The sequence below is a fragment of the Pleurodeles waltl genome, chromosome 4_1 (assembly GCF_031143425.1).
Source record: "Pleurodeles waltl isolate 20211129_DDA chromosome 4_1, aPleWal1.hap1.20221129, whole genome shotgun sequence".
Lineage (NCBI taxonomy): Eukaryota > Metazoa > Chordata > Amphibia > Caudata > Salamandridae > Pleurodeles > Pleurodeles waltl.
In genome coordinates this window covers 507,977,331-508,003,872 of record NC_090442.1, presented here as the reverse complement: position 1 = coordinate 508,003,872, position 26,542 = coordinate 507,977,331, and the positions used below count along the sequence as shown (strand labels likewise).

Sequence of the window (26,542 nt, the reverse complement as noted above, 5' to 3'; positions counted from 1 at the left end):
ATGTTTCTGTACTCATTTTGTTACGCACCATGAAGCTGTTTGGCCAGTTTTCCTGTTTATGAATTAATGCAAACAGTACTTTTTCTGTTGGGTAGGCTAGCAAGGATGCCTCTTGTGGAACTTCCTGTTGTGGACTTTAAATGGGAAAGAGACAGGTTCCGATACCCAGGTGTGCAGATAGCACACATATTGGACAAACAATATTGATGCAATATAGGACAAATGCTAGGACGACTCAGGACATCAGTGATGTTCTGGAACGCATGGACTTTTTCGCAAATCAACACCCGTAATGGATGGATATAACCATCGAACAGCAGTATTCTCTAGTGGATTCAAAGTGTGTGATTCGGATGTCATAAGAAATGTACAACCAACAACTGGAGGAACTGTAACAATAACTAATCTCTTGCTGCCATTGCCTTTCCAAAGAGGAGCTAAAACTGTCCACACCCAACCCAAATAGGACTTTTCATAACTGGTCTTGACAGAACTATCTTGGGATTTGTGGGTTTGTGGCCCTTGACTGCTCTATGCGGGTTTGTGGCTCGTGCCTTACCTATTATAATACATCACATCCCAACACATTTTAGATATGAAGAATTAATGTGCTTGCTTACCTTCCATTTCAATATGGATTAGCAAGAATGTACAATTGGATTAGCAAGAATGTACAATTGGATTTTCAGGGCCATCCCATCCCTAGCAAGTCACCCAAACACAAGCAACCACATGTCCACAATTAAAAGAAAGGTCCTATGTCTCCAAGTTATTAAAATAGTACAAAACCAATCAAAGAACTCTCACTTCTTCATGGATCTGATTGTGGCCAACGACTGGGAAAAAAAATGGGAAGCGGAGATTCATTTGACAGTGAAAAAAGCCAGGAGGTACAGATCACAGAAACTGCATTAGTCGAAAAATGCATATGCCTCACAGACAGACCAAAGGACAAGCTTCAGCCAAATGCAAGGAGACGATTGCGCAGGTCGCTCCATGGTATCTCAATGCCTCAGATGACACAACATACTCTTTCAAATAAGACATAGTAACAGTGGACTCTGCAGCACAAGATGAGGATATTTATTGGGAGGATGGGTCTCCTACACGTCACCCACATGACTCCAGAGAACTTACTATTAATGAAGAATGGGAAACCTCATTAAAAGTTGGCTGCCACAGAACTACCTGGGCAGGAAATGTGGCGCTGAAAGCAACAATGAGTGATTTGGTAAAGTATGTGAGATGCTACAAGGCCCTCACAAGAGTTTTAAAAAAGTTTGTTGGAAAAAATATGACATACTAGCTCACCACTGTATGTAACTTTAAGGAAAATATGTATATGCAACATGCCATTACTAACCCTGAAGACAGCCAAATGATAAAGTTGTTTGACCCATGAAATCAATGAATAGGGAGGGGTGAATGAAACCCTCTATAAAATTATGCATTCAAGATTTCATTATTTTTTAAAACAGGTCTTCACCAACGCCACGCCTAAAAATGACTAAAATGAGTGCACTTGAAAAAATACTCTAATAATAACTAGAGCCCAAACTATGAAAACCATTTTGAGTTAACGCAAGCACTTAAAAAAAACACAACCTGAATGCTTCTGCATGGTAATTTTAAATAAGATGCTTACCTGTATAACAAACGTGCCTAGCACAATGCTACAAAAGATGATATTATTGAAGATTCCCTCAAAGACATTTCTTTCTCCGTGGATCTTTCGAGCATTAATTTCATTGAAGAGCTGCATCATCACAAATGTATTAAATACAATAGTGTAATGCTGAGAAGGCGGGGCGTGAAGTGGTGCATTCCGTCCACTGTCGATATCAAAAAGTTTCTCTCCTGTAGATTCAAATGCAACATTTGTTAAATCTTGACTCTGCCATTTCTCTTTTCTGAAAAGATCAACATTATGATGTACAAATCTGCCACAAGTCCATTAACGTAATTTTCAATATCAGCTTTCACTGTTCTCAAAATGAGCACATATATCAGTAATTCACTCCATTCAAATTCATCAGTCCTTCTTACGACAATATACACCTAGAACCCAGTTTCAATCATGCACTAGGCCAGCACACACAAACTGTTAGTGATGCAGTGACCTAAGCCAGCAGAATCAAGAATGCCATTATACCACCCTTCAAACACCACATTTAATGCCTCTCTTTGCAAGTCGGCAATTTATAAGGTACTGCACCCCTTTCTCTTTGTGTACCTCACTATCAAGTGGAGAAGTGGTTGTTGAGGGTAAAAATAAACACCAGCACACACCTGGCTTCTTCATCTCAGATAATGCAGAAATCTAATATACTGCGCATTCTGTCACAAACACACAGTAAACAAACAGGTTTATAGTTACCCACGGTGGTGTTAGGGTGTACATAGGTGTAAATCTCAATCAATGACATCAAGACTGGGCAACCTACAATTTTCCTCGTCATTAACTTTTAGCATTTTCCCATCATCTCGATGCTGCAGAATCTTTTAGCATTCATATCACGCATCACATTTGTATTCAAGTTACGTGGCTTTTCACCCAAAATAGAGAGACCTTAGTCTATGTAAATAGAGAATAAAATTGAATTTCTAGCTCCCTCAATTCGTTGCTGTTGATCAGCTATCAGCTACTTTATAAAATAAAATGCCGATGCAGTCAAAAGTAATGAATTCTTTATTTTAATTGTATTTCTCTTTCAGCACGAATCCTGCCAGCAGAGCAAACACTGTATAATTCACTGTTCAGTCGGATAAAGCAAATAATGTACCAATCAATAAATACAATACAGTCAGCTATGACTTAAAAGAGGTAGAAAATGACCATTAACTTGAGTATAATATAAAAAAATGTTGAAACAGAGCTAAAAGAGTAGGAACACGTCTGATGGAAAAGGGTAGGGGGACTTCGGAGCCTAGGAACAGCAAGAAAGGCTTGGTTCGCAGTGTGTGTGTGTTTGTTTTATATATGATGTGGAAAATAAAGTACAGTAAAAGCTTTACTGCGAGTAGCATGCGACCCTATGGAGATCTGAAGGCCTTTGTGTGCTGTCTAGCCCATATAAAGGCCAGTATTAGTGTTCACAAACTATTCGCCTTTAGTTTCCCTTGGGCAGTGTGGATCAGAGCTTATGGTGTTCACCACCAGATGTGCTGGACCGTGAAAACGAACACACAAAAATTGGTATAAAAAAGGTAAACTTTTTTGTTACCTTTCGCCATCTAATATGAATAAATTCAACCCAGGCAGGTCCGACCACTGCCCTAAATACCACTCTCCTGGAGCGGGCTTGGCCCACCTAACATGGACTTGCCCAGAAATCTCCAAGTATTGGGTCTCAGTGTTCGGGCACATCTATACGATGCTGCCATCAATATAGCACCTGCTCCCTTCATTGCTCTCCTAGGCTATACCAGGGATGTCCCACAATTGACATGACGGCTCTCCTCCATGGCTTCTCCTGTTGGCCAAGCGTGAGACTGCGCTGCCTTGGGGCAGTGGAAGGGCCCGAGCCCTCTCAGACTGGCTCAAAAGTATGTCATAATGTGACAAAGTTAGTGAAGACTATGCCACCTTCCAACCCCCGGTGTCTTGAACTATAGACATTTGGCAGCCTTACCGCTACTACCTCCACACTACTGAGCATAGCCGTACAGACTAGTGTGGTCACCCTGTCCTACACATCTCCTGGTACATATACTCCCTGATAAATACCTCCACACATTGATGTCAGATATAACTGCTATTATTTACTGCCCAAATATCTGTAATGAACTTTGGCAGGACACAATGTGTCATTCAACAAAATGTTGGTGATGTATATTAATACAGCTGCTGATCATTGTTTGTCTGTTATATTTGAAAAACAATACAAAAATTTAAAAAAGGTAAACTTTTATTAACTAGACTCCAATAAAGGCCAACAGTGAAAACAGGAGAAATCAATTAGAACTTAAAAAAGCAACTGCAAATAGCTACATCAAAAATAGTTCAACCAACAAAATAGTTTATGATCATTTTTGGGGAAAAGGTTTGCAGCTGCCACTGCTGGCGGGGGTGGAGGTTTGGGGGTGTGTGATGCTTCCCTGCCCATATGGAGGAACCGCCTCTGGAAACAGCTATGGAGCAGTAAGTGATACCAAAAAAACAAAAGCAGCAGCATGTCACCGGAAAGCTGAACGAATTATCACTGAAATATCAGCTTCGCATACATAATCGGAAATGCAAACATTATCTTTGAAACGTTACCTTGCCAGTTTCTAACAACATGGATATCTGATCTTGAGAAACAAGCTGCAGTTTTCATAAGCATGCTTAATCTTCCTGACACATCAAAACAATATTTTTTTTCCTAGAATGCTAGCTTTACATTTTTAGTTAATACATGTTTGATCCTCAGACAACAGTTCTTTTCACACGTGTTACTTTTACACAGAGAAATGGAGAGTTATAATTATGTCAAGAACACCCAGAATGTGTCAAACAGCCACTATTTTACAAGGCTAGCCAGAATATTGCTCCGAATGCCCACCACTGTGCAAGGGATGGCAGAAGGTAGAATGCCTACTACGATAAGGTTTTCATAATATGCCACACACAGCCAAAACGTGCACAGTACTACACCTTAAGTGTCAGGACAGCTGTGCCGCCATTAGCAACCCTTCTCAGACAGCCACAGCTGTATGCCACACACTTTCTTGACAGCATATTAACAGGGAATGACATGCCACCACACATCCTCCGCTCCCTACTAAAACATCCAGACTTCACAGACTGGGACTATCCCCGTCCTCCATTCCCTCCACACCCTACTTCACTTGCACAATTACATGAGATATCACCATCTGATGCGAGTTTGGGCAGACTTAGAACCACTAGCCAGACAGCAGCACACCCCAGGCAGTCCATGATGCAGAATACACTTTGTTAGAGCGTGGCCGCCCCATTCACCAGCAGTCAGACATGTACCACTTGGGGGGTGTCAGCTGTTCTGCATCACTGAGTTTAGGCTGAGGCGCTCCCTTGCAGCAACAGCCAGGGTTGGGTCTTCAGTGCACCTCATGAGTGTGATGACTCAACTCCATGTGTGAGCATAGTAGGAGAGGTGGTATAATTATGAGGAGACTGAAATATTGTTGCTTGGGTCACAAAGATGCCTAACTCCATGCTATTTTCAAATGATCTATGTATTCATTTATTACTTTGGAACATCTGACACTGCTCTCATATTCAAGTAGCCTTGGCTGCACTGGGCTTCTTTTAATGTTTACACAGGTTACCCGTGGGAGGGAAATTCTGCATCCCCTGGTACAACGGAATGGCAGCATTAAATGGATAGGAGGTAGGGCAGGAAAATATTACGCCAACTAATTCAGTCCTGGTACCCACCAATGGCAACCACTAGCACAAACTAAGCACTTGTGATAGGTAACACAGGGTTATCAGTCATGGGGCTCTAAAAGTAGGTTCAACAATCTCCAGCTTCACCATATCTGAAAGCACCTCATAAAGCGCATGTAAACTACAGACATCCGTAATGGCTTCCACACACTCCTGTGACTGGCTCAGAACTGGAAGGACGGACAAATACCGCAGATCTGCATGACATGCTCTTTTCGGTCACCAGACTTGAAATATACTGTCCAGGGTGATACTAACACATATCGAGACAGTCAACCGCCATTTTCTGCAAACCGCTCCATTCAAGTTTACAAGGATTAACTCCTAAACATAGCTTTGGTTTCCCCTGCTGTGCAATTTTTTTCCAAAGAGCAGTATTTCATGCTCCAATGCCTTCTCAATTCGGCCTCCCACTCCAGGTTTTAAAAAGTAAATGGTCTTGTTTGGACAACCAATGCAAACAATTTAACACAATATCAGGACAGTAGTGCAGGATTTAAAACAAGGCATCTACATTTTTAAAAACAAAAAAACAAAAATCAAGCTATGATTGCCAACATCTCATTTCAAATATAAAAAATATAGATGGAGGAAGTGAAAATTTACCTCAATGAGCTTTAATACACGAAGCAAGCTACATTGCCCTTCAATAAAATGTTAAATTGAAATGAAGTCAAAACAGGGACTGCTGCCCCCTATTTGCTCTGCATATGTACAGCACTGCAAGCTCCTCTTGATTGCTCCGCCCTGTGCATTCTAGTCCAAGTAGTACAGCGGGTTTTCCACTCCGGTTTAAAGCTTTGTTTGTATTAAAACAAAGCACAGAAAACCTGTATTACCATTAGCAAAAAAAGCATACTGTTGTATTTAAAAAATAACACTGAGCCCACGAAAATGGATCTGATAGATGGTTTACTTTACACAAAAGGGCCACTGGCTAAATATATAAACTGCCACAAGAAGACCAGTTTTGACAGGGAGCACCAACCGTTAGATTTTGGTGGTATACGCTGCTTATGTTTAGCTTCCTGGAACACAGGAGCACATGATAAAAAAAAGTAACCTGAAATGTAGGAAATTTATTTTCTCGGGAGCCAAAAATGAAGACATCATATTCTAAATAATTATGTTCTTTTAATGTTTACCACTTATGTTCTCTAGCTTTTCATTTAATAACATTTCTACAGAAATACCTCCTTCAACTGAGAAGTTTCCAAGCAATGCGAGTCTTCAGTTTGCTTCGATAATGCATTACTGTTAGGAGGTGACAGCACTCTCATCACAGGTATGCCTCCCTGCCTTCCGGGATCTCTGTTGGGTCTTTCATAAGCCCCTTGCCAAATAACAGGGCACAGAAATACAACTACATCATCCCTCTCCCCAAACCTTGTGGGTGGGGGAGGGGGTAGGATGTGGGGAAGGACCTAATACCAACCTATAAGTCTTGGGATTTCAGACTAAAAGTTCCAAGTGAAAGCTCAGTTACTGGGCAGCCACCGTGATCCTGTAAAAGTAAGGGCTTTGGACTGGGCACTCGGCAGTAACCCTTAACATTCTCCTATATCTCTCAGCCCTGAATCTTCCTAACCACTGTCAGTCTTTCTTTACAGTGTTTATTTGGCTCACCAGCCTTTTCTCTTCCTATCCAATTCGCCTCACCTCCCTCTCCCAGTAACGTCATGTGCAATAGTCGGGGGCAGACCAGAAGGGGTGCTGATCGGCCACGAAACATGACATCCCCTTACTTTTTTTTTTGATCGCATGAAATTTTAAATGATCAAAGGTAATATTTTCTAACAGTAAAAAGACTGTTTTGCTGGTTAATGAAATATAGTACAGCTCGTGGAACACCTGGTATTGCCAGGACAGGGGGCAGACAGCACATGTGCCAATGAGAAACATCTAGGTTTGTGGGCTACACTCAGTTTGTTCTGGGTCAGCCAGTGGGTGCCAGAGAGACTTGGTCCGACCACTATGTGCTCAGCTTCGTATCATCACCGTTCTTTAAAGAGGAGCTGCAGGTAGGGTTGAGCTGTCCTATAAAACAGCCGAGGCTGTTGCTGAAATTCAGCCTCTCTCCTGCCACATTCATGACAAGCAACGGTTAACCAGGCTCTTCAGGATCAGTTCACTGGAACTGTCCCACTAAAAGGGGTACTCAAGAATTAAAATATTCTGCAATGCTGGCTCTAGAAAATTAAAGGGAAACGGGCTTAAAGAATCTGATCAAAGAGCGCTAACAATGGGCAGACCCCGGAATCAACTTATTTTTACTTGTAGTGTGTCTGTGAGCACAGCGGGAGGAAGCCATCTGGTTGGAGGCCGTCCCTGAATATAAGACCCCAGTAGAACTTGCTATCCTTCTCAAAGCATTCTGAGCTGGAGCGGTACGCTCTTCGGCTGCAGTGCGGGGACACCTTATAGTTGGTCTTTAAAATCAAGCTTGAAACTCAAGTTGATTCTCAACATCGGAACTCCATACACAAGACTACAAAAGTAAGCAGCTCTCCAACTATGCAGTCGCTATATACTCAACAGCTTCTCACGATTTCACCAGCAGGCACATACTCTGGGTAAAATACAAATAATCACAAAGTTTGCACTGTTACATACCATGATCCTCCAATTCCAACAAACCTTAGTCAGCTTTTAGTGGAACAAAAGCACAACATTTTCACAGAGAAGTCCAGCTGCCTTGCACTGGCCTTACTTGACCCAGATTACTACCATGCTAAATAGCCTACTTACAGTAACTCCGCCTAAGTGCGGATCACTCGATTTGTCAATTTTAAATGGTGAATGGACTACTGGACACTCACCAATCAACATTAGATGAGCATATTATGCCCTAGAACACAGATTTTGTTAACCGTATATACGTAAAGATTACCCAGAGAGCTGTTTTAGGATTTCCACTGAGATCCTCATTTCAGAAGGATTTTCCCAAATATCGCTGAGGAAGTGACTCTTAGAATCAGATGATGGAGGCTGGAGATTCAGGCAGAGGCTGGATTGTTCTTCCCATTTTTAATTGGCAGGCGGCTAGCAGGAATGGTTTCTTCCTTTTCCAGACTAGTTCTGACGTGGTGCAGTCTGCAGAGAGAATGGGAACTACAATGGTAGGTGGTCCTAATCTAATTCCTAAAATGACTATGATGCTCCATTCTACCTTTCACCTCCAAGAGGATCAGCATACCTTTTTCTGGCAATATACCAGGAAGTTCCAAAAAGCAGCTGAGAAAATCTAAGATGTACTATTTCTTGAAATGGGCTAGGTTATGCAAAAGCTAATCACTAACATATGTCAGGGCCTTTCAAGACAACCCTCCCTTCTCCTCTACAGTATTGTTTGGTCCTGAGAACTCTGGTTGCAGATTGATTAGGCAGAGTCATATAGAGGTGCAAGAGGTGTGCAGTCTTTCTGTCACAAGTGCAAATGCCTAGTTTGCTTAAGCAGGTACGGGACATTTTTCATGTCTCTGGATTAGATTACTAGATTCTGAGTGCAGGTTTGATCTTTCTTAGTCAAATTACTTCGAAAATATTTGCATACCAACTCCCACCATTTCTAAAAAGATGCAAAGTGAAAATGATTTAGTATCTATTCTTAAGGGACATGAGCTGGCAACAAGGCTGTTAGGAACAACACAGTCACACAAGATAAATTTTTAATTTTTGGAATATATATCCTTTGGTTGAAATCAATGCTTGACCATGATGCAGTAGTGACAGCTTTTGCACTTGTAGTCAATCAAACCAGTGCCACAATAGTGGGGGGTGCACTGGAAGTACACCAGTTAAAAAAAAACATTTGCAATGCAATGGATCTCGCATTTGCTCGAGTTAGAGCTATTAGCGTTGTAAATTCCTAACTGTACTTTTCTTGCCACATAGATTGAAAATGCAAAGTAAAACAGTTGACATACGCAAGCAGAGTCAAAGCGCCATGGCCGCCATGTGCGTGAAGGAGAGACACAAAAAGAAAAAGAATTGGGCTTGCAGTCTAACGGTTTGGCAATTGTGCAATTATCCATGTAACTGGGGCAGACTGGAAGGTGGTAACAAAACCACCCCAAAGGAGAGACAATCGTAAAGCATTTATCAATTATGATAAAGGATTTTTGAAAGGCAAGCCCACGAACAAGTGAAAGTGATAGGCATGCACTGGGTGTGGTTAAAAGCCCACAATACTTACAACAGGTCAAAGAGCTTGCACGCTTGACCTCATGACTCTTACCTCAGCCAAAGCCATTCTTATAGCTTTGATGCCTGGAATAGTCAGAATTGTCACACTTGAAAGAGTGTGCTGGTAAGTAGTTGTGTTGTTATCGTAAATGGCAGCGCTGACAGCAACTATGAGCAGTTCAAGCAGAAGTGGGCTCCTGAAGAGGACACTGGCACTTACATTTTTACAAATTAAGCTCTGGTTGCATGTTATCTGAAACATGCAGATACAGTAGAACTCTTTAAATGCTGTGCATTTCTTTGACGGCCATCTAACAGACAGTATGATTAAAGTTTCTTGTGGGTCAGGTTGAAACTATACAAATGTGCAGGGGAGTTAAGGACCACATCTATTTGAGTTGATTGTCACTTAAAGTAGACCAGATCTAGCAGGGCTGTGGTTCAAGGTGGCTCTGTACTAATAATACTGGCAGACCGAGGGGGAACTTTCAGATCTCACTGGTCTGGTCTGGTCCAGGTGGACATGTACTGTTGCTGCCACCAATGCATCAAGGGGGAGCAGTGCAACTTTTTTTTAAATTAAAACTGCGTTTGTTAGCATTTTCATTTCCCAAGTATTGATAACAGTAGCATATCATCGTGGACCAGTGCAATTGCTTGAAGGTTTATGTTCCAGTGAAGATGGACTCGAGCAGTCATCTTGAAGTGTGCTGCCAGTCAATGTGTAGTCTTTCTGTGGGGATTTAGTGGACCTGAGGATAACTCTGCTACGAAGGGTTGGTATTGCATTTTCACAACAGATTTTGTTCAAAGTGGACCAAAAGGGGGTACAGCAGTGGTGAGTATTTATTATGCAGGGGTATCTTATGTCCCAAATCAGTTCACGCCTTTGTGGCTGTCTTCAGGTCTGTAATGTGTTTTGTGTGTGTGTGTGTGTGTGTGTGTGTGGGGGGGGGGGGGGGGGGGGGGAGTAGAAGGGTGATCTTGTGAACCTTTCCTATGTACCTCAGTTTATACTTGATGGATTTCCATAGATTTGGGGTGTGCATTATGAATGAAAGAAGTATATGGGATCGTATTTTCACTTGGTTCCAGGGTGTTGGAAAGCTGCTTGCCTGGAGTGTAAATGTCAGGCTGTGGAGTGTTCGAAATATTTGTGATCCTTTAGTTACACTGATATTAGAATTAGGCCGGCAATCAAAATACATTTCTGGTCCCCGGTAGAGCAACCTGTCTTTGACCTATAAGCTTGAAGTAAACAGGCCGTAGGAACAACCCGTGTCCTCAGCATCTTCATATCATGCAACTACAACACATACATTGGGCCCAAACTATGTGTGCGCCTTTAGCCCATTCTGATTTTAGAGACATGTAAACTCACATTTACATTGGGAGAAACTATACTAGAAGTCCCAGAAAGCAAATAATGCCTGCATTAAAAGCTAGGGGTTGGTCAAAGCTGTTATGGGGCATGCAGACATTTAACAGTGTTTGGGTCTCCTTTACATACAAAGGAGATGAATAACCAGATTCTTTAAGCTCTCTGTCGAACAATCTCCATACAGGCACTGGCTTCAGAGATCTCAAAATCTCTCACACCAGGACTGAGATCCCACCACTCATTTTTTTTTTTTTTTTTTAAACTCACCTCACAGTACGTTACTATTAAATGTCGTTTTATTCTCATCCTTACAGACTGAGAACTACACGCTCAAGGATGGCGAGTTGGAACTTTTGACTGCACCACAAACTGGACATCTAATTTACTGCTGACATGACACATCGGGTTGCAAACTGTGACATCCGGCTTCACCTTAGGAACATGTGACCTGCCCTGCGGTAAAGCTCATGGAAGCATCCTGTCAGCGAGGGGTGAAAGATGCAGTTTTATACAGCTGGGCAAGAGCAGACGTGCATGTGTGTACTTACATAGTTCAGCCTGGGCATAATAGTGAAGTAGCGCCCCCATCTTGAACTTAAGCAACTGTAAAAATGATTGAGGTGCCCCAGCGACTTAAGGAAGTTCATTGCGACAGCTGTCAATCCTCCCTTTCTGTGGTGTAGCTACTGTCTCGACCGATGGAGGCTTTGGTGAGGTCTCCCTCCCTGACCCTATGCCTCCCATTCACACAGCTCCCAGAGCGACATCTTTAACAAATTAATTGTCATCTTTTGACAACAGCACACACAAGTAAAAAGAAACAAAAAAAAGAAAAACTTGTGGAAACTGAGACAAAACGACTTAACAAAATAAAATAAAGTTAGTTTTAAAAAAAAACAACAAAAAAAAACTTTGCAACTCTGTTTGTCCTGCTGGGCACATTTTTGCCAATCACAAGCCTTCTGTTTGCGGGGCATTGGAAGTTAGAACAAAATAGTACCTTAATCTCAGGAGCAGTGGATGGACACTAATTAAATTGAAATCAATTAGTACTTGATCCCTGCTCCACAAAGAGAACAAGAAATGATGCCAGACATGCCTGGATGAATTACAAGGCTGTAAAGAAGAGTTCCACGCAAACCAACAAATGAGATGAATGAGCTAGGGCATGCACTCGCAGGTTCAACCCTAAAAAAAACGTAAGTAAATCTTGTCGGAACTGGAAAAATTAAACACAAAACGGGTGAAATACTATGCAGTTGAAATTCAATACACCAACCAGGCCAGTTTAGAAACACCTTAAAAAAAGAACATTGCTTTCAAGTTTATGTATAATATCTTTATGTAACGTGAAACCAGTGTACCGTGCCCGAGTTTAGTAATTTAACGAATTATAAGCAAGTGTAAAATTACTTCTACTCAGAACCATTCTGTACACAGGTTGTCAGCTAATCATCGAAAATTACATGCAGTAGTATGTCGATGCAGATTTAACCATTTGAAGCATTTTGGATATGATAAAAATAAGCAAACCAAGCATAATAACAATGAAGCAGATATATTTATAGCAAGTAAAAACCTCGTGCCCCGAGAAGCTATCTGGGAATGTGGATTTACAGAAAGTTTGACAACTAAATGTGACAGAATTTCCCGCAGGGAAAAAGGGATGACGTGCAGAAATGACGCTTGCTGGGAACTTCAAACAGCTTCCTGTGTAGCACTTGTTAGATTGCAGACACCTAGAGCGTGCTTGCCTGTTCACAGCAGTGAATTAAAGGACATTACTTTACAGTAACTATAGGGAAAGGGGGAGGAGAAATGCAGAGAGTCACGTTAGTTCCTATGTAATCGCATACAATCAAAAATTTACCTAGATTAAATACATTTTCAAATTACAGGATTTTAAATAATCTGTTCCAGGACAGTTGAGAGGTTTACAATTTAACAGATGAACACTAATTAAACTGCAAAGAACATTAACGTAGATGGCACCTGTTGAGAGAAACAAACCATGGCCAATAATTCTTTATGAGTTGACCTAGGGGTCAGAATATACACACTTTTTAAAATGTAATATCTATTTTCATTTTGGAAGCACATTGTACACTCTTATTTTAGCCAAGGGATTTGTGTAAAGCACGTGATCCAATGCAGCAATGCCTTGCCACCATCCATCATTATAATGACCGATAAGAAGGGTGTGGTGGAATTCAATGGAGTGGAATGCTCTGAGTGGTCTAAAAATGCAAATGTACCTTTATGTGCTCGGTCTATTTGGCTTTTAATGGCAAATAGAGTGCGGAAGGTATCCCTAGTGGATCGGCTCGGAATAAATCCAAACTGATGTGGGTGAACCAGAGCAGGCAGCAATGGCAGCAGCCTATTAGCTATGAGTTTTAGTAGTAAAAAAAGAAAAAAAGAAAATTTATGGAGCGTGCCCAAATGTAAACCGTAAGAACGGACTGTTAGCAACAGAAACAACACTTGCCTTAATACTGAAAAGACAGAACCAATAAAAAAAAAAAAAATCAACACACTATAAGGTACCAAGGGTCTCATTTTCAGGGACACCAGTTTTCAACAATATTCTAAAAATGTTTGAACATTTAGCAAGAGCTGTAGTAACCCTAGCAGGATACAGTAGATACAACAGAATGATTTCTACACACACCTGGTGCTGACAAATCCGACAGGTATTTTTCTAACGATTAAATAAAACCTTATTCTCTTTCATCGTTCACTCCCAAGTCCAAAACATATGTGAGGGAAGTTGGCAGAAAAAACTATAAAAACAATCAAAGCGAAGTGGATCTAGCTTCGATACACATACAACTCCTCGTTTAAGTAATGAAAAGTTGACAGTGCTCGAAAAACGTGTGCTAAGTGAGAAATAAATAAAAACTTACAGTTAATCCTACATAAAGGGCCAGTGACTTAGAGAAACAAAAATGTGAACATAAGAGGTCTTATGCGAGTCTAGTTTTAAATAGTGGTGTGTATTTCAGCAACAGACAATTCTTATGTAGTACAGGTATAAGTGGACATGTATATAAGGGAAAACGTGGAGGTTTAGAGATTGTACATGATTATGCTTTGAAGCAGCTATTGTGGAAGTGCACCTATCAAGCAATTGGAGGCATATTGCATATATATCAGCACATTGTTTTAGCATGCATTTAGGAGACCACAGCCTGAAGGCTGCAATGATAAGTCCAAGGTGAAAATCACATAGAGCCAATGTTCCTGCCGCTCAAAACTGTCAAAGTTTAGAGTGCTTCACGGCGGATCAGGCCTATATTGTACTAGTTTGAGGAAAATGTAGATTCTGCAGGCTAGTCTCCGAGAACCGGACCTTGGCACAAGAAATGTGAGACTCTGTGGATGAGGAATTAAAGTTTGATTTGTGGAACAGAAGCATTCATATTGGGAGACTGCCTATAACTTCGCAGCCAGCGGTGGAGTCGGGGTTTTGAGGGTGCTGATGTGTCAGTGAATGCTCCGACAGATGAATACTTTTACTGTAGCAAGACTACAGACGGATCTAGAGAAAATTAAAGTGCATATGAATAGAAGTACCATATACTCCTAGGTCCTGAGCTGTTATATTGCCCTATAAATACACTGGCAAAACGGAAAAACAGCTGTGTGGATTTTCTGATGAGTTAAGAAAAGACCCCAGTGCCCGTTTCAGACACCATAGAAAGAAAAAACAACCGTGTGCTGTACCATATACAAACTGCCTATCACCGGGCAGGTAGTGGAGATAAGACTGTTTCAGCTGAAAAACGGGGGAGTATTTGTTTGTGACTGGTGAAGACCACCAGCCCAGGCTGCTGCAGGAAGGGATGGCATTGCTTTACCTATTACAGAAGGACACCGGGTTCGATTTGATGTGTTGGGTGGCCTCAGCTGCTCTGAAGTTATTTGTTTCACGTTCAGCTAATAGATTTCCGTTCCAGACTTCACAAGAAAGAAATTGACAATGTGTCACTGAGGAGGTTCTGAGGAGTCAAAAGTCTACTTTTATGCGTGGATTTGAAAATAACACTCACTAGCATTCACCGTAGTTAACTAATAAACACGTCATTTCCTTTACATTTGTCCACCAGTGAAAGGTCTCACTGCCTTGCCTAAGGTCGCAAAAGTGTATGTGCAGTCTGAAGCTTTGTATGTTTTAACAATATTGTTAGAATGAAAATGTCACTTACCCAGTGTACATCTGTTCGTGGCATCAGTCGCTGTAGATTCGCATGTTTTGCATAGCTCGCCATCTGGTGTTGGGCCGGAGTGTTACAAGTTGTTTTTCTTCGAAGAAGTCTTTCGAGTCACGGGACCGAGTGACTCCTCCTTTTGTCTCCATTGCGCATGGGCGTCGACTCCATCTTCGATTGTTTTTCCCCGCAGAGGGTGAGGTAGGAGTTGAATTGTAGTAATAGTGCCCATGCAATGGAGAGACTAAGTATGTACCTATTTAAGGTTGAGATGATACATATACAAATAGTTGAAGGTAACTTCCAAACTGCTACAGGCTCCCGGGGAGGCGGGTGGGCACATGCGAATCTACAGCGACTGATGCCACGAACAGATGTACACTGGGTAAGTGACATTTTCAGTTCGATGGCATCTGTTGCTGTAGATACGCATGTTTTGCATAGACTAGTAAGCAGTTATCTCCCCAAAAGCGGTAGCTCAGCCTGTAGGAGTGGAAGTAGTTTGAAATAATGTTCTTAATACGGCTTGACCTACTGTGGCTTGTTGTGCGGATAACACATCTACACAGTAGTGCTTGGTGAATGTGTGAGGCGTAGACCATGTGGCTGCCTTACATATTTCTTGCATTGGGATGTTTCCTAGAAAGGCCATGGTAGCACCCTTCTTTCTGGTTGAGTGTGCCCTTGGTGTAATGGGCAGCTGTTGTTTAGCTTTAAGGTAGCAGATTTGGATGCATTTAACTATCCATCTGGCTATACCCTGTTTTGATATTGGGTTTCCTGCATGAGGTTTTTGAAATGCAATAAATAGTTGTTTAGTCTTTCTGATGTTCTTTGTTCTGTCAATGTAATACATTAATGCTCTTTTGACATCTAATGTATGTAGTGCCCTTTCAGCTACGGTATCTGGCTGTGGAAAGAACACTGGAAGTTCCACTGTTTGATTTAGATGGAACGGTGAAATAACCTTTGGCAAAAATTTAGGATTAGTCCTTAGGACGACCTTATTCTTGTGTAGTTGTATAAAAGGTTCTTGTATTGTAAACGCCTGAATCTCGCTTACTCTTCTTAGGGAAGTAATGGCGATGAGAAATGCAACCTTCCAGGTTAGGAACTGTATTTCGCAGGAGTGCATGGGTTCAAAAGGTGGACCCATAAGTCTAGTTAGGACAACATTTAGGTTCCATGAAGGAACAGGTGGTGTTCTTGGTGGTATAATTCTCCTAAGGCCCTCCATGAATGCTTTAATGACTGGTATCTTATATAGGGAAGTTGAATAGGTAGTCTGCAGGTATGCAGATATTGCTGCAAGGTGTATTTTAATGGAAGAGAAAGCCAGGTTAGATTTTTGTAAGTGAAGCAAGTAGCCCACTACATGTTCTGGAGTTGTGTGTAAAGGTTGTATTTGATTAATATGGCAGTAGCAAACAAACCTCTTCCATTTACTTGCATAGCAGTGCCTGGTGGATGGCCTTCTGGCTTGCTTTATGACTTCCATACATTCTTGGGTAAGTTGTAAGTGCCCGAATTCTAGGATCTCAGGAGCCAGATTGCTAGATTCAGCGATGCTGGATCTGGGTGTCTGATCTTTTGGTTGTGTTGTGTCAACAGATCTGGCCTGTTGGGCAATTTGATGTAGGGTACTACTGATAGGTCTAGCAGCGTTGTGTACCAGGGTTGCCTTGCCCAAGTTGGTGCTATTAATATGAGTTTGTTTTGACTGAGTTTGTTTACCAGGTAAGGAAGGAGAGGGAGAGGAGGAAAAGCGTAAGCAAATATCCCTGACCAGTTCATCCATAGGGCATTGCCTTGGGACTGTTTGTGTGGGTATCTGGATGCGAAGTTTTGGCATTTTGCGTTCTCCTTCGTCGCAAACAAGTCTATTTGAGGTGTTCCCCAGAGTTTGAAATAGGTGTTCAGAATTTGGGGGTGAATTTCCCATTCGTGGACCTGTTGGTGATCTCGAGAGAGGTTGTCTGCGAGTTGATTTTGGATCCCTGGTATAAATTGTGCTATTAGGCGAATTTGGTTGTGAATTGCCCAACGCCAAATTTTTTGTGCTAGTAGACTTAACTGCGTGGAGTGTGTCCCCCCTTGCTTGTTTAGATAATACATTGTTGTCATGTTGTCTGTCTTGACGAGAATGTATTTGTGAACTATTATTGGTTGGAAAGCTTTTAGTGCTTGAAAAACTGCTAGAAGTTCTAGGTGATTTATATGCAGTTTTGTTTGATGTACTTTCCATTGTCCTTGTATGCTGTGTTGATCGAGGTGTGCTCCCCACCCTGTCATGGAAGCATCTGTTGTTATTACGTATTGTGGCACTGGGTCTTGGAAAGGCCGCCCCTTGTTTAAATTTATGTTGTTCCACCACAGAAGCGAGAGGTAAGTTTGGCGGTCTATTAACACCAGATCTAGAAGATGACCCTGTGCTTGAGACCACTGTGATGCTAGGCACTGTTGTAAGGGCCTCATGTGCAGTCTTGCGTTTGGGACAATGGCTATGCATGAAGACATCATGCCTAGGAGTTGTAATATCATCTTTGCTTGTATCTTTTGTGTTGGATACATGCGTTGTATGATGGTGTTGAAATTTTGAATTCTTTGGGGACTTGGAGTGGCTACTCCTTTTGTTGTGTCTATTATGGCTCCTAGGTATTGTTGTACCTTGCACGGCAGAATGTTGGATTTCGTGAAGTTGACGGTGAACCCTAGTTTGAAGAGGGTTTGTATGATCTGATTTGTGTGATTTGAGCACTCTATTAACGAATGGGCCTTGATTAGCCAGTCGTCTAGATATGGGAACACATGTATTTGCTGCCTTCTGATGTGTGCAGCGACTACCGCTAGACATTTGGTAAAGACTCTTGGTGCGGTTGTTAATCCGAAAGGCAGTACCTTGAATTGGTAATGTATTCCTTTGAATACAAACCTTAGGTATTTCCTGTGCGATGGGTGTATTGGTATATGGAAATACGCGTCCTTGAGGTCTAAAGTTGACATGTAGTCGTGTAGTTTTAGCAATGGTAATACTTCTTGTAGTGTGACCATGTGAAAGTGGTCTGATTTGATGAATGTGTTCACTATTCTGAGGTCTAGGATTGGTCTCAGCGTTTTGTCCTTCTTTGGTATCAGAAAGTACAGTGAGTAAACTCCTGTGTTTATTTGTGTGTTTGGCACTAATTCGATTGCATTCTTTTGCAATAGTGCCTGCACTTCTATCTCCAGGAGATTGGAATGATGTTTTGTCAAATTCTGTGCTTTTGGTGGTATGTTTGGAGGGAATTGTAGAAATTCTATGCAATAACCATGTTGGATAATTGCTAGAACCCAAGTGTCTGTAGTGATTTCCTCCCATGCTTTGTAATAATGACTTATTCTTCCCCCCACTGGTGTTGTGTGGAGGGGGTGAGTGACATGTGAGTCACTGCTTAGTAGTAGGGGTTTTGGGGCTTTGAAATTTTCCTCTATTCCTAGGGAATTGCCCTCCTCTATATTGTCCCCGAAAACCTCCTCTGTACTGTCCCTGGTAACTGGACGGTGTTGCCTGTGAGGTGCTGGCTTGTGTGCTCTGACCCCGAAACCCCCCTCTAAAGGGTGTTTTACGGAATGTGCTGTAATTCCCTCTGCTCTGCGGGGAGTAGAGTGCGCCCATGGCTTTAGCAGTGTCCGTGTCTTTTTTGAGTTTCTCAATCGCTGTGTCCACTTCTGGACCGAACAGTTCTTTTTCGTTAAAAGGCATATTGAGAACTGCTTGCTGAATCTCTGGTTTAAATCCAGACGTTCGGAGCCATGCATGCCTTCTGATAGTTACAGATGTATTAATTGTCCGTGCAGCTGTATCTGCAGCGTCCATGGAGGAGCGGATTTGGTTGTTGGAAATGGTCTGTCCCTCCTCAACCACTTGTTTTGCCCTATTTTGTAGGTCCTTGGGCAGATGGTCAATGAGATGTTGCATCTCATCCCAATGGGCTCTGTCATAGCGCGCAAGTAGTGCCTGGGAGTTAGCGATGCGCCACTGGTTTGCAGCTTGTGCTGCGACTCTTTTACCAGCTGCATCGAACTTGCGGCTTTCTTTATCTGGGGGTGGTGCATCTCCAGATGTGTGGGAGTTGGCCCTTTTCCTAGCTGCTCCTACAACGACAGAGTCTGGTGGCAGCTGTGTAGTGATGAAAGCCGGGTCTGTAGGAGGCGCCTTATACTTCTTTTCCACTCTTGGTGTGATTGCCCTACTTTTGACCGGCTCCTTAAAGATTTCTTTTGCGTGCCGGAGCATACCAGGGAGCATAGGCAGGCTTTGGTAGGAGCTGTGGGTGGAGGAGAGTGTGTTGAATAAAAAGTCATCCTCGACCTGTTCTGAGTGGAGGCTTACATTGTGAAATTGTGCTGCTCTAGCCACCACTTGAGAATTCGCAGTGCTGTCCTCTGGTGGAGATGGCTTCGTAGGGTATGCCTCCGGACTGTTATCAGACACTGGAGCGTCGTATAAGTCCCATGCGTCTTGATCTTGGTCACCCTGGCTCATGGTGGTGTGAGCTGGGGAATGTGATGGAGTTTGTGCTGGTGAGACGTTAATCACAGGTGGAGGAGAGGGTGGTGGGGTAACTTTTTTCACCACTTTTGTTTGTGGTGTTTGTTCAGTTTGGAACTCCAATCTTCTCTTTCTTCTAATAGGGGGAAGGGTGCTTATTTTTCCTGTCCCCTGCTGTATGAAAATACGCTTTTGCATATGGTCTACATCCGTTGAGTGTAGTTCTTCCTCAAACCTATGCTTTTGCATTTGGGAGGTTAGCGAGTGCTCTTCTGTATAAGAGCCTGAAACTGGGTCGGTTGCAGTTTGTTTTGGCACCGAAACCCTGTCTGCATCTTTTTTTCGGCTCAGAGGTGACTTTTTTCTTTTTCGGGGCCGAAACCTCTCGGCGTCGATCTTCTTCGGTGCCGCTGTCTCGGCGTCGAGCCGTGTCTACACCGGTATCTCGGTGTCGATGCTTGTCTCCAGCACTTTCTCGGTCCCGAGAAGGCTGCGTGCTGGTGTCTCGACCGGAGTCGGACGATCTCGGCACTGTTTGGGCCTTTTTCGGTGCCGACGGTCGGTCACCGAATTTATGGGTCGAGCCATGGCCTGATGGCAGTGGCGTCCCCTGGGCCTTGTAAATTTTCTTTTGAGTGGTTTTCGACATCCTACTCACGGTTTGTGTATCGTCGAATCCTTCGGAGTCCGATTCTTGGATCGAAAAGGATCCCTCCTCTTCTTGTTCCTCGAACTCCCGGTGGGCTGTCGGCGCGGACGCCATCTGAAGTCTTCTGGCTCGACGGTCTCGGAGAGTTTTTCGGGACCGGAACGCACGACAGGCCTCGCAGGTGTCTTCGCTGTGCTCAGGTGACAGGCACAGGTTGCAGACCAAGTGTTGGTCTGTATAGGGGTATTTATTGTGGCATTTGGGACAGAAACGGAACGGGGTCCGTTCCATCGGCGTTCTTCTGCACGCGGTCGGGCCGACCAGGCCCCGACGGGGGATCGAAAAAATTACCCCGAAGGGCACCGGAGCTCTTCGATCTTAGACGCGGTGTTGAATCTAACTACGCCGACCCCGAACGCAACAATACCGACGAAAATCTTCCGAAATTAGCTATATTTCCGTTCCGAAACTCGGAGCGACAGGAACACGTCCGAACCCGATGGCGGAAAAAAAACAATCGAAGATGGAGTCGACGCCCATGCGCAATGGAGACAAAAGGAGGAGTCACTCGGTCCCGTGACTCGAAAGACTTCTTCGAAGAAAAACAACTTGTAACACTCCGGCCCAACACCAGATGGCGAGCTATGCAAAACATGCGTATCTACAGCGACAGATGCCATCGAACATGGGGTTTCTGGTTGGCTATGGTATGCATCTAAGCCAGGCAGAACCCGCCCACTCTAGTCAGGGCAAGGGAGTTACACATCCAAGACAACCCCTGCCCACCCCCTTGGTAGCCTGGCATGAGCAGTTGGACCTAACCCGGAGGCAATATGTAAATCGTTTGCATAACACACACAACATATGTGACGCACTATCCCCGGCACAAAGAAAACACAATACCAAGTTATATAAAAATAAACTGTATTGTACACAACGTAATTAGTAGACCAAGCACGTCAGTAATATCCTGCTACTCAAGCAGTTGTCGGAACCCTTACCAATAGTTATTCTGCAGAACCAGCAGTAGTCAAACATAACACACGGGTTACTTATTATTCTGCAACATAAGCAGTAGTAAGGAATCACATTACTAAATCAATGCACTTGTCATAGAAATATCATAAGTGCCCATATCAGGAACATTATAAAACATATGGCAAGTCATGAAAATATATCAGCGTCGAATGCCCATAAAAGGAACATTAGCAAACATATATCACATCATTTATACCACAGGCTAGCACACTAGTCCATAACGACCATATTAGGAACATTAGAAAAGTATGTGTCTCTTTAAGAGCACGTATTTTTCTGGTGAGAGCACCTTCAGTGCCACAGAGATCAAAGGTGGGGCGGCACGCCTATGTGCAAAATGGGGGCCATGTGTTGATCCTGGGGGAGGGGGCACTGTACGCACCCAATCTGGGTGGTGGTGTCGGGCCCCTCCTGGTGCCCGCACCTAATCGGGCGGTGACACGTTCTGTGCCCACCCCGGGTCGTGGCTGACCCTCCTGGGGGATGGCCGAAAGTAATCCCCACTGGGGTTAACTAAACTCCTGAGTCACGGAGAAAGGTAGAGAGTCCTGCGGTGCGGGGGGTCTCCGGTGAGGCCCCGCCCACGGCCTCTTAGGGCCAAAATCCATGCTCCTGTGGGAGCCTCCAATAAGGCTTCCGTTCCCCCCGCCCGTTCAGCAGCACCGCGGGGAGCCTCCGATGAGGCTTCCTTTCCCCGCCTGGCATCCAGACACAGAGCACAGCCCACCCGGGCTGCAGCAGTGAGCAGACACCCGAGTGGGTGCCTGCTTGTGCCCCGGGGTGCTCCTTGGAGCTTGCATCGCCCTGGGGGCACAATAGGAGCGTGCTTGCACCTTCCTTCACTCGGTTGGTGCCCCGGAGGTCCTAGGGGCAGTGCGTCTCCCGCACGTTTCGTAAATCTATAACACCCAGGTCGCAATGGTGATTCTCGCATCGGAGAAGCGGTTTCAAGCATGGGGGAGGAGGGCAATTAGAAGTGCCCGGGTTGCGGAGGTGATCCATTGTCACAACAACGCGCTCCTAAAGGCGTGCAATGTCCCCCACAAGCGCTTTCAAGGCACTTTATGATGAAATGAAGCACCCCCCCATGCTCTGGATAGTTGCTGGGGTCAGGGACCACAGCACCCTGCCCCTGGAGGGGGGGGACGCACAGGGCTACCAGGCCCAAACAACAGGCCAGCACAAGGGATGCAGATGATGGCAGATACTCCTAGTGATCTAACAGGCCAAAGGTCAGCACAGCAATAGCAGTTCAAGGTGGGTCCTGGGGAGTCCATTTAGCAGAGTTCTGTGTCCAGTTCCAAAAGTGTCTCTGGTGTCCCAAGAATGTCTAAATTGTGGGGAAAAATCCTCAGTACTTATACTTAGTTTTACAGGGTGTTCACAAAGAAAGGGGAGAGGAGGTTCCAGCCAGTTACAACTGGTTCTGGGAGTGCCCACTCTCTCCTCCAGCACAGGCTCCAAACATCAGTTGGGGGTAAACAACCCTTTTGTGTGAGGCCAGGGCACAGCCTTTACAAATGCAGGTATGACCCGCCTCTCCCTTCTCTCAGCCCAGGAAGTTTATTCAGTATGCAGATGCACCTCTGTGACACCTCCACCATCCCTGTGGACAGGGTGTCTGAAAAGTATGCACAAAGCCCCAACTGTCACTCTGCTCAGACTTTCTAGAAGTGGCATTTCTGTAATATTAATAAAAAAAATCCACTTACACCAGTAAGCAGCATTTCTCACTACCATTACAACCATACCAAACATGCCTACGCTACCCCTCATAAATCAGACAATACCCCCTACACATAAGGCAGGGCATTTCTAATGCAATCCTATGAGAAGGCAGCACTCATAGCAGTGAGAAACCAAATAGGCTGTCTCTCACTACCAGGACAGGCCACGTAACCAAGCACATGTCCTGCCTTCTACATACATAGCACCCTGCCCGCAGAGTTAGCTGGGGCCTACCTTAGGGGTGACTTATATGTAGTAAAAGGGGAGTTCTGGGCCAGGCAAGTACATTTGGATGTCAGGTCCCTGTGGCAGAAAACTGTGCACACAGGCCCTGCGCTCGCAGGCCTGGGACAGGTTTGAAAGGCTACTTCAGTGGGTGGCGCAAGCAGCGCTGCAGGACCACTAGTAGCATTTACTTTACAGGCCCTGGGTATAGAGATCACTGGACAAGGGACTTGCAGGTAAATTAAATATGCCAATTAGGTATAAGCCAATCATACCAACTTTAGAAGGGAGAGCACCTGCACTTTAGCACTGATCAGCAGTGATAAAGTGCTCAGAATCCTAGCGAGAGGTCAGGAAAAAAAGAGGAGAAAGGAGGCAAAAAGTCAGGAGATGAACCTGCTAAAGGGGCCAGGTCCAACAACTATCTAAAAGAATTACTGCTAGATGTCAATGCAAGGCTAAGACGACATTCGGGTATGATGTGTTTGACAAAGGAACTATAAATGTGAGATGTGTTTAATTTAGGAATAGGATTGTACATGGGACTGAATTGGGTTTTGTGGGCCTGAGGATATTCGTTACATGTGGTGTATGTAAAGACTTCACGTAAGCTCAGTACTAAAAACTTTCATGATAATACTTTCGAGGTTAAATACATTCCAGTTGTTGGCAATTAAAATAGAAGCTCCGTTTATACAGCCTTTATCTGTGAAGTATTATTTTCAGTGGTAGAATAGCTTTTCAGAGAGAGGTTCTATGAGAGATCCATGAAATGTGCAAGTGCTCTAAACAAAGCATGTGGTTATTCTTGATAGGATGTATGGACCCATAAAAATATTAAGTTATAGGAGTTCCTTCTAGTCCCCTAGCTTTAATAGGAACATGTATGAGGGATAGTCTGGTTTTGTGCGACTACCAAGTAAGCAAGGAGGATACAGTTTATGTTGGTCCCAAATACTATCTACACATAGATTTCTGACAGTATTACTCAAAAGTATATCAAAAAGGGACCACAACTCAAACAATGCCCCCACTCTTTCTGTTTTAATTCTACACAAACGGGTATTGTTTAACACCTACCAACGTGTGAGAAAGGGGAAGTGCACTTTTATGATATTAACTTTTATATTTCTTGTATTTTCTTTAGTAGAGGCTGGGACCCCATCAGGGGTGCTTAGAACTGTCATAGTCAAAGAGAAAGCTTCGTTTAATTAATGTTGCCTTAAAACAGTTCACCTATATAATCCATCATGTGTCTTATGTTGCAAAATAGTATGCAGCGACCGCAGTAGCTTTGGAGACATGGCAGCCCCATGTGCCCAGTTATACATTTAAAAATGAGGTTGATGCAATGCTGGAACACTGGGCCCTTAGCATATACATACGGGAGGGCACTTGCAGAAATTACCGAAATGTTTAGATACTATAGGAGCGCCAAACAAGCTTCCAAACGTGGAGGACAGCCACAGGCACATCACAAGGTGCACGTTTTTAATGAACACTAAGGCCTTAGCAGTAAAGTCCCTTTTTAGGATAAAGACAGTGGAAGCGATTTGTGGATCCTAAATGGCCAATGATGGTTTTGTCATGACTAAGCACGTTTAGAAGCACAGGTGCAAGATCCAGTCAAGTGGGTAGTCGAGACCAAGCCCAAATTTCAATACAAGATTTGTTTGATTACTTCCAAGTTGTGGGCCATGAAGTGTAGCTTATCGCTTTTGACTTGTAAGCTGGACATCGCCTTCAGGTGACCCAGTTTCCTTCCTATGCCTTACCAGGGGCAGCGATGTTCGATAATGTATGGGAGAAAAGACTCATAGAAACGTTTAAGGTGTCAGTTAATTTTAAGTAAAGACTAGAAGCCTATTCCAGTGAGTGCAGGTGCTCGCTTGGTATAGAAACGTTATTTGTGCTGAAGCCCTGAGAGCCAAGTGGTTGTCCTATTTTAGCCTAAAGTACCTAAAGAAGATGGCGAACCCCTCATCTATCACAGGGAAGAGTCCTTCCAGTAATACACCAATATCAGGGAAAGACTTCACTCTTCAAGCATGTCTCCTCAGCACTGGTGTAACCACATATTATAAAAGGAAGGAAAGTGCCCATGCCGCAAATAGTTCAAAAGTTAATAAAAATGTTTTAGACTCAACGAACAGCAAGGGCCCACTAGAAGCACATCATTTCCCTATCTTCATACATGCCAAATAGCTGAATTCTTTTGAAGTTGAGAATTCAAATGCATGAACACTAAATTATTTGTCCACTAAATGGCAGACCAACATGAGCAATGTTCGAACTTAATGTCTGACTTACACGATGTCCTGCAAGTCTTACCTAAAACAAAAAAAATCTGTATTACATACCACTATTGTGTGGGAAGAAGCCAAGCTTTGAAGTCGATGCTTGGAGTAGGCCATGACGCCCTCCCATGACAGTGATAAATAGGCATTTACAGTTTGAGCATTGGCATAATGCCATGGCCTTGTTTCATGTTTAAAAAAAAGTATTCAAATGGAAGCAGGAGGAGCATTTTTACCTTTGTGCAGTAAGTGAAGTAAGGTAATATTATTTTCAAGACACCACAAGGCGATTAGCAGAGCTGTTCCTGTGTCGGTGCAATATGCTATTTATTACCACTGCTGAGAGTGGGAGCAGCCATTACTCACTGAGCTAAAGCCAGCAGGTGGGTCCTGCAGCCTCTCCTCGCTAGACAACAGAAATAAACAACATATTGCTCTCTGTACAGCTGCACGTACAGTTTAAGCCATGCTATTCTACCATGGGCATTAGTTATAAACCCAGTAATCAAAGCAACTCCGAGCATAGTTTCTTTGCACAGGTACACAGTAAGGAACCGTGATGCTATAGATATGAATTATATCCAGGAGACGCAGCTGTGCTATGTCAAAAACATGAGATTTCACCTTTGTACTGTGGTAGTAAATGCAAATTGGGCCACATTCATTTTCACTGACTGCATGAATATACATGATGCTCCATGCAAAAAGCCATGGCGAACAATCGTACATCAAGAGGCACCAGCTGCACATGTACACAGGTACGCACCTTGACAAATGGGCCCAAAAGTAGTGCCTGCTATCCGATGTCGGATGTGCTTTGTCACAGCTTGGGTCAACAATTCACAGTGTCAGCGGCTGGGGGGGGTCGCATAAGTAGTTGGCAT

At 43.5% G+C, this 26,542-nt stretch overlaps 1 protein-coding gene across 12 annotated transcripts in view; it reads right to left on the bottom strand.

The window, feature by feature from the left end:
• The window catches only part of ATP2B1 (ATPase plasma membrane Ca2+ transporting 1), a 432,225-nt gene that overhangs the window by 63,406 nt on the left and 342,277 nt on the right, over nt 1-26,542 (bottom strand). For all 12 annotated transcript variants that reach the window (XM_069228813.1, XM_069228808.1, XM_069228806.1 and 9 more), the window contains one exon: nt 1,646-1,857. In XM_069228813.1, the coding sequence (XP_069084914.1) occupies nt 1,646-1,857 (212 nt within the window). The remainder of the gene's footprint in view (nt 1-1,645; nt 1,858-26,542) is intronic.